General features: G+C 40.3%; 1 protein-coding gene across 1 annotated transcript in view; it reads right to left on the bottom strand.

Moving 5' to 3' along the window:
- Window positions 1-14,293, bottom strand: part of LOC128644171 (R3H domain-containing protein 2-like) — a gene marked incomplete at its 3' end in the record, with an annotated part of 87,220 nt that overhangs the window by 46,445 nt on the left and 26,482 nt on the right. Inside the window, exon 3 of the mRNA XM_053696876.1 lies at window positions 12,821-13,011. Within this exon, the coding sequence (XP_053552851.1) occupies window positions 12,821-13,011 (191 nt within the window). The remainder of the gene's footprint in view (window positions 1-12,820; window positions 13,012-14,293) is intronic.

Raw genomic sequence — 14,293 nt, 5'->3', positions numbered from 1 at the left:
TTGAATATCGCTCTCAGTTCCAGAATATTTATCGGTAGAAGAGATTCTTCCCGAGACCAAAGACCCTGAGCTTTCAGGGCTCCCCAGACCGCGCCCCAGCCCATCAGACTGGCGTCGGTCGTGACAATGACCCACTCTGGTCTGCGGAATGTCATCCCTTGTGACAGGTTGTCCAGGGACAGCCACCAACGGAGTGAGTCTCTGGTCCTCTGATTTACTTGTATCTTCGGAGACAAGTCTGTATAATCCCCATTCCACTGACTGAGCATGCACAGTTGTAATGGTCTTAGATGAATGCGCGCAAAAGGAACTATGTCCATTGCCGCTACCATCAACCCGATCACTTCCATGCACTGAGCTATGGAAGGAAGAGGAACGGAATGAAGTATCCGACAAGAGGCTAGAAGCTTTGTTTTTCTGGCCTCTGTCAGAAATATCCTCATTTCTAAGGAGTCTATTATTGTTCCCAAGAAGGGAACCCTTGTTGACGGAGATAGAGAACTCTTTTCCACGTTCACTTTCCATCCGTGAGATCTGAGAAAGGCCAGGACGATGTCCGTGTGAGCCTTTGCTTGAGGAAGGGACGACGCTTGAATCAGAATGTCGTCCAAGTAAGGTACTACAGCAATGCCCCTTGGTCTTAGCACAGCTAGAAGGGACCCTAGTACCTTTGTGAAAATCCTTGGAGCAGTGGCTAATCCGAAAGGAAGCGCCACGAACTGGTAATGCTTGTCCAGGAATGCGAACCTCAGGAACCGATGATGTTCCTTGTGGATAGGAATATGTAGATACGCATCCTTTAAATCCACCGTGGTCATGAATTGACCTTCCTGGATGGAAGGAAGAATAGTTCGAATGGTTTCCATCTTGAACGATGGAACCTTGAGAAACTTGTTTAAGATCTTGAGATCTAAGATTGGTCTGAACGTTCCCTCTTTTTTGGGAACTATGAACAGATTGGAGTAGAACCCCATCCCTTGTTCTCTTAATGGAACAGGATGAATCACTCCCATTTTTAACAGGTCTTCTACACAATGTAAGAATGCCTGTCTTTTTATGTGGTCTAAAGACAACTGAGACCTGTGGAACCTCCCCCTTGGGGGAAGTCCCTTGAATTCCAGAAGATAACCTTGGGAGACTATTTCTAGCGCCCAAGGATCCAGAACATCTCTTGCCCAAGCCTGAGCGAAGAGAGAGAGTCTGCCCCCCACCAGATCCGGTCCCGGATCGGGGGCCAACTTTTCATGCAGTCTTGGTAGCAGTGGCAGGTTTCTTGGCCTGCTTTCCCTTGTTCCAGCCTTGCATTGGTCTCCAAGCTGGCTTGGCTTGAGAAGTATTACCCTCTTGCTTAGAGGACGTAGCACCTCGGGCTGGTCCGTTTCTACGAAAGGGACGAAAAGTAGGTTTATTTTTTGCCTTGAAAGGCCGATCCTGAGGAAGGGCGTGGCCCTTACCCCCAGTGATATCAGAGATAATCTCTTTCAAGTCAGGGCCAAACAGCGTTTTCCCCTTGAAAGGAATGTTAAGTAGCTTGTTCTTGGAAGACGCATCAGCCGACCAAGATTTCAACCAAAGCGCTCTGCGCGCCACAATAGCAAACCCAGAATTCTTAGCCGCTAACCTAGCCAATTGCAAAGTGGCGTCTAGGGTGAAAGAATTAGCCAATTTGAGAGCATTGATTCTGTCCATAATCTCCTCATAAGGAGGAGAATCACTATCGACCGCCTTTATCCGCTCATCGAACCAGAAACATGCGGCTGTAGCGACAGGGACAATGCATGCAATTGGTTGTAGAAGGTAACCCTGCTGAACAAACATCTTTTTAAGCAAACCTTCTAATTTTTTATCCATAGGATCTTTGAAAGCACAACTATCCTCTATGGGTATAGTGGTGCGTTTGTTTAAAGTGGAAACCGCCCCCTCGACCTTGGGGACTGTCTGCCATAAGTCCTTCCTAGGGTCGACCAAAGGAAACAATCTTTTAAATATGGGGGGAGGGACGAAAGGAATACCGGGCCTTTCCCATTCTTTATTAACAATGTCCGCCACCCGCTTGGGTATAGGAAAAGCTTCTGGGAGCCCCGGCACCTCTAGGAACTTGTCCATTTTACATAGTTTCTCTGGGATGACCAACTTGTCACAATCATCCAGAGTGGATAATACCTCCTTAAGCAGAATGCGGAGATGTTCCAACTTAAATTTAAATGCAATCACATCAGGTTCAGCCTGTTGAGAAATGTTCCCTGAATCAGTAATTTCTCCCTCAGACAAAACTTCCCTGGCCCCATCAGACTGGGTTAGGGGCCCTTCAGAGATATTAGTATCAGCGTTGCCATGCTCTTCAGTATCTAAAACAGAGCAGCCGCGCTTACGCTGACAAGTGTTCATTTGGGCTAAAATGTTTTTGACAGAATTATCCATTACAGCCGTTAATTGTTGCATAGTAAGGAGTATTGGCGCGCTAGATGTACTAGGGGCCTCCTGAGTGGGCAAGACTCGTGTAGACGAAGGAGGGAATGATGCAGTACCATGCTTACTCCCCTCACTTGAGGAATCATCTTGGGCATCATTGTCATTATCACATAAATCACATTTATTTAAATGAATAGAAATTCTGGCTTCCCCACATTCAGAACACAGTCTATCTGGTAGTTCAGACATGTTAAACAGGCATAAACTTGATAACAAAGTACAAAAAACGTTTTAAAATAAAACCGTTACTGTCACTTTAAATTTTAAACTGAACACACTTTATTACTGCAATTGCGAAAAAACATGAAGGAATTGTGCAAAATTCACCAAATTTTCACCACAGTGTCTTAAAGCCTTAAAAGTATTGCACACCAAATTTGGAAGCTTTAACCCTTAAAATAACGGAACCGGAGCCGTTTTAAACTTTAACCCCTTTACAGTCCCTGGTATCTGCTTTGCTGAGACCCAACCAAGCCCAAAGGGGAATACGATACCAAATGACGCCTTCAGAAAGTCTTTTCTAAGTGTCAGAGCTCCTCTCACATGCGACTGCATGCCATGCCTCTCAAAAACAAGTGCGCCACACCGGCGCGAAAATGAGGCTCTGCTTATGCTTTGGGAAAGCCCCTAAGGTATAAGGTGTCTAATACAGTGCCTGCCGATATTATTATATCAAAATACCCAGATAAAATGATTCCTCAAGGCTAAATATGTGTTAATAATGAATCGATTTAGCCCAAAAAAAGTCTACAGTCTTAATAAGCCCTTGTGAAGCCCTTATTTACGATCGTAATAAACATGGCTTACCGGATCCCATAGGGAAAATGACAGCTTCCAGCATTACATCGTCTTGTTAGAATGTGTCATACCTCAAGCAGCAAGAGACTGCATACTGTTCCCCCAACTGAAGTTAATTGCTCTCAACAGTCCTGTGTGGAACAGCCATGGATTTTAGTTACGGTTGCTAAAATCATTTTCCTCATACAAACAGAAATCTTCAGCTCTTTTCTGTTTCTGAGTAAATAGTACATACCAGCACTATTTCAAAATAACAAACTCTTGATTGAATAATAAAAACTACAGTTAAACACTAAAAAACTCTAAGCCATCTCCGTGGAGATGTTGCCTGTACAACGGCAAAGAGAATGACTGGGGTAGGCGGAGCCTAGGAGGGATCATGTGACCAGCTTTGCTGGGCTCTTTGCCATTTCCTGTTGGGGAGGAGAATATCCCACAAGTAAGGATGACGCCGTGGACCGGACACACCTATGTTGGAGAAATAAAATCTCTTATGTTTATCAGGAACACTCTGAAAATTAGATGTTGACGGAACAGCAACAGGTAATGTAACAGTACTAAAGGAAATTTTATCTGCATTAATAAGTTTGTCATGACATGCAATACAAACAACAGCTGGAGAAACAGATACCAAAAATTATAGCAGATACACTTAGCTTGGTAGCTCCAGCAGTAGACAGCGATTTTCCTGTAGTATCTTCTGACTCAGATGCAACGTGAGACATCTTGCAATATGTAAGAGAAAAAACAACATATAAAGCAAAATTGATCAAATTCCTTAAATGACAGTTTCAGGAATGGGAAAAAATGCCAAAGAACAAGCTTCTAGCAACCAGAAGCACTGAAAAAATAAGACTTAAATAATGTGGAGACAAAAGCGACGCCCTTATTTTTTAGCGCCAAATAAGACGCCCACATTATTTGGCGCCTAAATGCTTTTGGCGCCAAAAATGACGCCACATCCGGAACACCGACATTTTTGGCGCAAAATAACGTCAAAAAATGACGCAACTTCCAGCGACACGTATGACGCCGGAAACGGAAAAGAATTTTTGCGCCAAAAAAGTCTGCGCCAAGAATGACGCAATAAAATGAAGCATTTTCAGCCCCCGCGAGCCTAACAGCCCACAGGAAAAAAAGAGTCAAATTTTTGAAGGTAAGAAAAAAATGATTAATTCAAATGCATTATCCCAAATATGAAACTGACTGTCTGAAAATAAGGAAAGTTGAACATTCTGAGTCAAGGCAAATAAATGTTTGAATACATATATTTAGAACTTTATAAACAAAGTGCCCAACCATAGCTTAGAGTGTCACAGAAAATAAGACTTACTTACCCCAGGACACTCATCTACATGTTTGTAGAAAGCCAAACCAGTACTGAAACGAGAATCAGCAGAGGTAATGGTATATATAAGAGTATATCGTCGATCTGAAAAGGGAGGTAAGAGATGAATCTCTACGACCGATAACAGAGAACCTATGAAATAGACCCCGTAGAAGGAGATCACTGCATTCAAATAGGCAATACTCTCCTCACATCCCTCTGACATTCACTGCACGCTGAGAGGAAAACCGGGCTCCAACTTGCTGCGGAGCGCATATCAACGTAGAATCTAGCACAAACTTACTTCACCACCTCCATCGGAGGCAAAGTTTGTAAAACTGAATTGTGGGTGTGGTGAGGGGTGTATTTATAGGCATTTTAAGGTTTGGGAAACTTTGCCCCTCCTGGTAGGAATGTATATCCCATACGTCACTAGCTCATGGACTCTTGCTAATTACATGAAAGAAATAGAAGAATAGATCATCAACTCTCATAGGTCAAGCTCTGTAGATAGGAGGTTCATCTGTCTCAGGAACCATTCGATCAGGCTTCTTCACAGTCGTCCAATTGAATTCCATATAACTCTTCAATTCTTAGATTTAAAGGAAGCAATGCCAATCCAAGTTCACATTCAGTCCCTTCGGACGTATGGTGTTCAGTCTGAAGATCCACATGGATCCCAATTGCAGTAATTTATTGTCCCTGTCCCCACCCCTGGAGGGGATGGGAACATGGTCTATGATCTTAAACCTTAAGTCCTGTACACTGTGTCCACTGATAGCGAAATGGTGTGCCACCGGTTGTTCACTTCCGTGATTTTTGATAGCTGCCCTAATGGCTGATCGGTGGTTGGCCATGCGGGTGCGGATGTCATCTACTGTTTTCCCCACGTAGAATAAACCACATGGACAGTTAATTAGGTAGACCACTGTACCTGTGGTACAGGTAAGGTAATGTTGAATCTTAAAAGTTAAATTCGTATCGGGTGGCGGAATGTGGCCCCAGGGATCATCGCATGGCAGGTAGTGCAACCACTACAGCGGTAGCATCCCTTCTTGTTCTTGCTGTATTGACAGCATATGCCGATTTTGAGCCGCTCTGGCTTAACACAGTATACATTCTAGTCTGTTCTCATCAATGCCACATACAATGATCTCACATTCATTTATTAAGTGAACAGTATTGGGCTATACATGGGTGAAATCTATAGCCGTATCGGTAGCTTTGCCTCCGATTTACAATTTCAATAGTGTACAGTGTCACTATGGCAACCTGGTACTTAGCCTAGCTTGTCGGCAGATGACGTCATCACACGGAGTCGGGTGTGTGCGTCCTAGATTTTCTACTTGCGGCCACGATGTTTGCGCAGGTACATAGTTTATGTGATATTATCATAATTATTAATAGGTGGGTTGTTCGAGATCTGCTGTAATTTGACACATAGGGGTAGTTAGTTAGCAATACGCTATGTTTAGTCCAGTATCCCCTCAGTCTTTGTATGGGCCTTAGACTGTACCATTAGCAGCATCGGTCTACCCTGCTATGAGTAATAACTATGAATGTTCTTGCAACTCTGTTTATATCATTTGATAAAGAAGCTTTGAGATTAGGTTATCAACAGAGTCTCTATATTCATGTTGTCCAGGGGGCTGCCAGTGTGCATATACATTTACTATGCACAATATTTTAAGTCACCATTACACCATACACATAGATTTAACACATGTGTTAGGGGACACACAGGTATTTATTACACAGATATTTTGAGAGTAGGAGAAATTGTGCTCTATTTACACTCTCCTTACACTTTCACTACACCAGTATGATATACTTATTATACCTGACATGTCTTATTCACTATATGTTTTTTCAAATATGCTTTTTTTCAAATATGTTTTTTTCAAATGTGTTTTTTTCAAATGCGGTTAATATATACTGTCTGTAAGATGAGTAGCTGTTACCACTTGCATGATTTATGCTGGTCACATGATTACAATGTTGTTGAGGATCACTATAGCAACCAGTTTTGGCGCAATTTTCACTGGGAGGGGCTTGTTTGGCTTTATATTTTCAGTCACTTTTGGTTTGTACTTATCTGAGGAAGGGGAGTGTCCCCCCGAAACGTCACGCTAAATAAAGTTTTTGATGAAAAGACCAGTGAGTGCCTTCCTTCATCGTGTATACTTACCTGCTGGCACCCTGGCATTAGGATTTTGAAAGTGAGAGTGCTCTCTATATATATATATATATATATATATATATATATATATATATATATATATATATATATATATATATATATATATATATATATACATACAGCAGGTATTGGCAGGTGCACTCTCACTAACACTTTAGTTCCAAATGCCAGGGTGCTAGAATATGGTGTAGAATATGAATTGAAAGAGTTGGTACAGCGCTGAGTAGAAAAAGACTATGTGTGATGATAGGTAGTGTCTAACCGCAGACGACTCTTTTCCTAATAATCAGATAAAAAAGGTATATTTTCTGGGTAGACTAAAAACATCTACAATAAATGTGAATTGATTGTCCAATATTGCTCCTAAATGAAATTGGTATTAGAATACCTTGTTAGGATATCAGAAGTGCCCAATCACACCTGCAAGCGTGCAAACATATACAAATGGAAATGAATAAAAACAGCTTATATAATACTGTTCTAATTTATATAAGTATTGGTACAACATATTATGTGTCAAAAAATGCTCTACCGCAATTTCAAATGTCCAAATTTTCAAATGACCGACAACATTCTGATTTATCTATCTCTGATGAGGATCTGTCTGGTTCAGAAGATTCTGCCTCAGATATTGACACTGACAAATCTTCATATTTATTTAAAATGGAGAATATATGTTCCTTATTAAAAGAGGTGTTCATAGCATTAGATATGGAGGAGTCTAGTCCTCTTGATATTAAAACTAGTAAACGATTAAATTCGTTTTTTAAACCTCATGTAGTTATTCCAGAGGTTTTTCCAGTTCCTGATGCTATTTCAGATGTGATTTCTAGGGAATGGAATAAATTGTGTACTTCTTTTACTCCTTCAAGGTTTAAAAAACTGTATCTTTTGCCTTCTAATAGATTGGAGTTTTGGGAAAAGATCCCCAAAGTTGATGGGGCCATCTCTACTCTTGCTAAGCGTACTACTATTCCTACGGAAGATAGTACTTCTTTTAAAGATCCTTTAGATAGGAAACTTGAATCTTATCTAAGGAAGGCTTATTTATGTTCAGGTCATCTTCTTAGGCCTGCTATTTCTTTGGCTGATGTTGCAGCTGCTTCAACTTTTTGGTTGGAGACCTTAGCGTAACAAGTTCCAGATCATAATGTGTATAGCATTGTTAAGTTGATTCAACATGCTAATAAATTTTATTTGTGATGCCATTTTTGATATCATCAGAATTGATGTTAGATATACGTCTTTAGCTATTTTAGCTAGAAGAGCTTTATGGCTTAAATCTTGGAATGCTGATATGACTTCTAAATCGACGTTGCTATCTCTTTCTTTCCAAGGTAATAAATTATTTTGGTTCTCAGTTGGATTCTATTATTTCAACTGTCACTGGGGAGAAGGGAGCTTTTTTGCCTCAAGATAAAAAAATTATATGGGTAAATTTAAAGCTTCTAACCGTTTTCGACAAATTAAGGAACAGAAACCTAATCCTTCCCCTAAGGAATCTGTTTCCAATTGGAAGCCTTCCTCAGTCTGGAATAAATCCAAGCCATTTAAGAGATCTAAACCAGCCCCCAAGTCTGCATGAAGGTGCGGCCCTCATTCAAGCTCAACTGGTAGGGGGCAGACTAAAATTTTTCAAGGATGTTTGGATCAATTCAGTCCAAAATCATTGGATCCAGAATATTGTCTCTCAGGGGTACAGAATAGGTTTCAGAGTAAGACCGGAATCCAGAGAAAGCTCAGGCTTTCCTGAAGTGTGTTTCAGACCTAGAGTTATCTGGGGTAATTGTGTCGGTTCCTTTTCAGGAACAGGGTCTGGGGGTTTATTCAAATCTGTTCATTGTCCCAAAGAAAGAGAATTCATTCAGACCAGTTCTGGATCTAAAAATTTTGAATCGTTATGTAAGAATACCAACGTTCAAAATGGTGACTATAAGGACTATTCTGCCTTTTGTTCAGCAAGAGCATTATATGTCAACAATAGACTTACAGGATGCATATCTTCATATTCCGATTCATCCGGATCACTATCAGTTCCTGAGGTTCTCTTTTCTAGACAAGCATTACCAATTTGTTTCTCTTCCTTTTGGCCTAGCGACAGCTCCAAGAATCTTTTCAAAGGTTCTCGGTGCCCTACTGGGGTATTGTGGTGTTTCCTTATTTGGACGATATCTTGGTACTTGCTCAGTCTTTACGTTCTGCAGAATCTCATACGAATCAACTGGTGTTGTTTCTTCAAAGTCATGGTTGGAGGATCAATTTACCAAAAAGTTCTTTGATTCCTCAGACAAGGGTAACCTTTTTAGGTTTCCAGATAGATTCAGTATCCATGAGTTTGTCTCTAACAGAGAAGAGACGTTTAAAATTGGTTGCAGCCTGTCGGAACATTCAGTCTCAGTCATTCCCTTCAGTAGCTTTGTGCATGGAGGTTTTAGGTCTCATGACTGCAGCATCGGACACGATCCCCTTTGCTCGTTTACACATGAGACCTCTTCAGCTTTGTATGTTGAGCCAATGGTGCAGGGAATATACAAGGATATCACAATTAATATCCTTAAATCCCAATTAGAGCTGCAACAACTAATCGTCATAATCGATAATCTATTATGAAAATAGTTGTCAACGAATCTCATAATCGATTAGTTGGTTTGCAATTAGTTGGTCTGTGCACAACACTAGCTGCTTCACTCACATGAGCTCCTGCACATAATTGTGTTTTATGGTTATGTCCTTAGCCTAAAGGACGTCTACAGATGTTTACTTTTCACTTTTTAAGAACCGTATAAGTTTACAAATACCCCTGACTTATGTGCAACCCAGATATAATAGGAGTCATCATTTGGATTGTTTATATTAAATCAGGTGATTTTGAACTAAGGTTTGCATGATATAGTGCTGAGCTTGTTTTTTTTTACACCTAGCCCCTACATTGATGGGAGTTATTTGAATTAATGTGCACTTTTATCTGTTTGCACAATTATTAGCGGATTGCTTGTTATTGCTGATTATATATTCTGTATAGATAAATGTGTAAGGCTTTGTCCTGTTAATGATATATAGTCATTAGCGCTTTTGATTTGTTTTTTATCGTTTTTTTATATTTTTAATTAATTGTGATAATATGTACTAGATTTAAACTTTGTAAGAATAAATTTTGTTATTTTTAGAGTGAGCTGGATATTTTTCCCTAACCTTATAAGCTGGTTATTTATCATTGCATATAGATATTCAAGATATTTTTTATGTTAGAATGAAGTCAAGGGTTACTTTATTGAGAGGCCCCTTGCCAAATTGGAAGTTCTACCTCTTTTCAAATAGTTTTTGGTTTTGTTTCATTATAAAACTGTGCTCTGCTGCTTAAACATTGGACAAACAGTTGTGTTAATGTAAAGTTTTAGGGGCCTATTTATCAAAGGTCTTGCGGACCTGATCCGACAGTTCGGATCAGGTCCGCAAGACCTCGCTGAATGCGGAGAGCAATATGCTCTCCGCATTTAACATTGCACCAGCAGCTCACAAGAGCTGCTGGTGGAACGCCGCCCCCTGCTGACTTGCGGTCAATCGGCCGCCAGCAGGGAGGTGTCAATCAATCTGATCAACTTGATCGGGTTGATTTCCGGCGATTCCTGTCCGCCTCATCAGAGCAGGCGGACAGGGTTAGGGAGCAGCGGTCTTTAGACCGTTGCTTCATAACTGCTGTTTCTGGCCCACAAGCTCCGTTCGGAGCTTGATAAATGGGCCCCAATGTCTGAAGTTTATATCTGCAACACTCAGTATGTGTGTCATGATACAATCATGTGGAGTAGTTGATACATGGATTGGCTACTCAGCAGAGGTGGTATTGTGTCCTCAGCGTGGAAGAGGTTAAGGTGAATTGCTGTTTTGCTGTGTGTGAAGTCTGCTCTCAGAAAGCTGTAAGCTGAGATTCCCCTCCTTCCTTTCCCCCTCCCCCCCTTTCCTTCCCCCTCCTTAGTAGTGTAGCTGTGTATAGGAATGCAGCACGCACCTCCCCATGGAGACTGATAGTGGTAGTTAAAACTTGTTGGCATTGGCTGAAGTCGTCATAAATCATGGCCAGGGCGTTGTCTTGGACAAGACAAAGAGAATTGGATTCAAGTAGGCAAGAAAAGGTTTTTTAGGCAGAACTGCCATGGGGACTCAAGCGACCATAACATCTGGAATGGCAGCTCTCCACGTATTTAAAGGAACTTGGTATTAAGTAAGATATTGTGTGTAATTGTTTTTCATGTCCCATTTTCTTTTTAAAGAACTGTAGCCTTGCATTTGTATGTTTATTTTGAGTGTCTTTATAATTTTGCACTGTGTAACCTGTGTTGATATTTTTGTTATTAAACACATAGAAAATCTCATTCTGTCTTTGGGCTCTAATATCTGAAATCACACTCCTGTTGAGACAAGGTTAAAGGCACGTTACCCAAGTATTAAATAGTGTGAGTTTTTAGGGGTTCCCCAGAACTCCCCTTTAATTTAAAAGTTTTGGTGGTGGCAGCAGGGAAATTGTTAGAGCAGTGTGAACCGGATTTGGTTAATGTGGTGTCTCTTTTAAAGGTCCTTTTGCAGAGTTGCAAGGATAAGGGAACCAGAGCTGTGTGCCATTAACCCCTTCATGCCCACACCCCTCTATTGTGACGCTGAGAAGGCTTGATTCGTCACAATGTGGATTCTATTTAAAATATAGGAAACGATTATTGATTATTTTTCTATCCGATTAGTCGATTAATCGAAAAAATAAATCGGCCGATTATTCGATTATGAAAATAAGCAGCCCTAATCCCAATGTTCGACTATCTCCGACTTGGTGGTTAGATCAACATCGTATAGTTCAAGGGGCCTCTTTTGTTCGTCCAACCTGGACCGTGATCACAACAGATGCAAGCCTTTCAGGTTGGGGAGCTGTCTGGGGATCTCTGACAGCACAAGGGGTTTGGAAATCTCAAGAGGCGAGATTACCAATCAATATTTTGGAACTTCGTGGGATTCTCAGAGCTATTCAGTTTTAGCCTCTACTGAAGAGAGAGCCGTTTATTTGTTTTCAGACAGACAATGTCACAACTGTGGCGTATGTCAATCATCAGGGTGGGACTCACAGTCCTCAAGCTATGAAAGAAGTATCTCTGATACTTGCTTGGGCGGAATCCAGCTCCTGTCTAATTTCTGCAGTTCATATTCCAGGTATAGACAATTGGGAAGCTGATTATCTCAGTCGCCAGACTTTACACACGGGAGAGTGGTCTCTTCACCCAGATGTGTTTTTTCAAATTGTTCAGATGTGGGGGCTTCCAGAAATAGATCTGATGGCTTCTCATGGCTGTCTTTATTTTTTATCCCTCCCTCTCTAGTGACTCTTGCGTGGAGTTCCACATCTTGGGTATTTGCTATCCCATACGTCACTAGCTCATGGACTCTTGCCAATTACATGAAAGAAAACATAATTTATGTAAGAATTTACCTGATAAATTCATTTCTTTCATATTGGCAAGAGTCCATGAGGCCCACCCTTTTTATAGTGGTTATGATTTTTTTGTATAAAGCACAATTATTCCAATTCCTTGTTGATGTTTTTTACTCCTTTCTTTTTCACCCCACTACTTGGCTATTCGTTAAACTGAATTGTGGGTGTGGTGAGGGGTGTATTTATAGGCATTTTGAGGTTTGGGAAACTTTGCCCCTCCTGGTAGGATTGTATATACCGTACGTCACTAGCTCATGGACTCTTGCCAATATGAAAGAAATTAAGTAAATTCTTACATAAATTATGTTTTAGGACAATTCTTTTTTTTTTTTTTTTTTTTTGGAATCTCACTTTTGATTCTCAGATTTTTCTAGATTTTCTTATTGCATCTACCAGAACGATAATGAGGTGCAATACTAAGCAGCCTAAAAGAACAAAATAGTTTAATAAATCTAGGATTGTGCCCATGATAGGCTACAAGTAAATCACAAAGTACACCTCAAAAACAAATCTGTTCCTTCAAAATTGAATAACACAAAGGCACAATAACCTGGGGCTCTTGGCGTGAGTTTGTCTCATCAGATTCTTGCTCCTCTTTACTTGGCGACCTTGACACCGATTTGCTTCTGTTGACTGATTCTTCAACTAAGCGCTTCTCTGACTCCTTCATTATCTCCAAAGTTTCCTGGGTTGAGTGGCCATGGGACATCTTAAGCATAGTACAGAAAAGATTGTAGCAGCCTGAAACCAGTAAAAGAAAAAAAAAAAAAAAATGTGAGAATACAATACAAAATGAGTAAAAATTCATATAGTTTTAGTAACTGTGTTAATTTTGACAACAAGATGTTATTGAGTCATAACCTTGCATTTGATTTTTAATAACCTTTTAATTCTTTCAACATTTTAGTTTAGTCAACAAAAACAGCTTCAATGGTAATTATAAAAACAGGCTTTTTGCAATAATTAAGGCACTTTAAGTTATGAAAAATATGTTTTATTCAGAACAAAACTCCGACCACAATTGCCAAATCTAATTTTCCGATCATCAGTTTCCAGCATTTTAGTTTTATCTATATAATTTAAAAGGTTATGAAACAGTGCTAATTTAGTAAAAAAATAAATCTTTATGTTAAAGTAAAAAGAAAAAGATTGTGTTAGAAACAGCAAACAACGTACTTGTTTTATTGTTAAATAAGCACTTAGAAATTCTCAGTGTAGACCCTGCCTACCAAAAGTTAAAAAGAACAGTCTACTCCAGAATATTTATTGTTTAACAAAATAGATAATTCCTTTACTACCCATTCCCCAGTTTTGTATAACCAACACTTTTAAATTAATACTAGTGGTGAAGCCAGTGTAAACGGGCCATTTTCTTTATTGCAGTGTTCCTACCCGCGCTCGAACCCGGCCAGGCCCCAGCCGCTGCACACGCACTGCCCGAGCTCCCGCCCCCCCCCCCATCATGGCCGACCACGCCCACGTCATGGACCCGCCACACCCCCTGCTGTATGCGCGTCTGACGACGACGACTGACGCGTTACATGCGTTTATAGTGTAGATACTTTTTACCTCTGATTTCCTTGTATCTAAGCTTCTGAAGACTGGCCCCATAAATCAGTGCTCTTGACAGACTTGAACATTAGCCTATCAGTGCTGACTCATAAATAACTCCATATGAGTGAGCACAATGTTATCTAAATGGCACAACAAGCTGTCTTTCATTGAAAAACTGCCAAAATGCACTAAGATAAGAGGCGACCTTCAAGGGATTAGAAATTAGCATATGAGCCTACTTAGGTTTAGCTTTCAACAAAGAATACAAAGAGAACAAAGCAAATTTGATGATAAAAGTAAATTAGAAAGTTGTTTAAAATTGCACTAGAAATTTTGATAACTCAAGTCGCATTCTGCTTCTTTTGAGCATGAGCAAAGCCTAACTTCCTGTCTCTCTAACTTTAACTGTATAGTAAACCAGATTGATTAAATCAAGTTAGATATGCCTCTCTGTAAAGACCCCATTTCC

The sequence above is a fragment of the Bombina bombina genome, unplaced genomic scaffold (assembly GCF_027579735.1).
Source record: "Bombina bombina isolate aBomBom1 unplaced genomic scaffold, aBomBom1.pri scaffold_886, whole genome shotgun sequence".
NCBI classification, from domain to species: Eukaryota; Metazoa; Chordata; class Amphibia; order Anura; family Bombinatoridae; genus Bombina; species Bombina bombina.
This window is presented reverse-complemented; position numbering and strand designations above follow the sequence as displayed.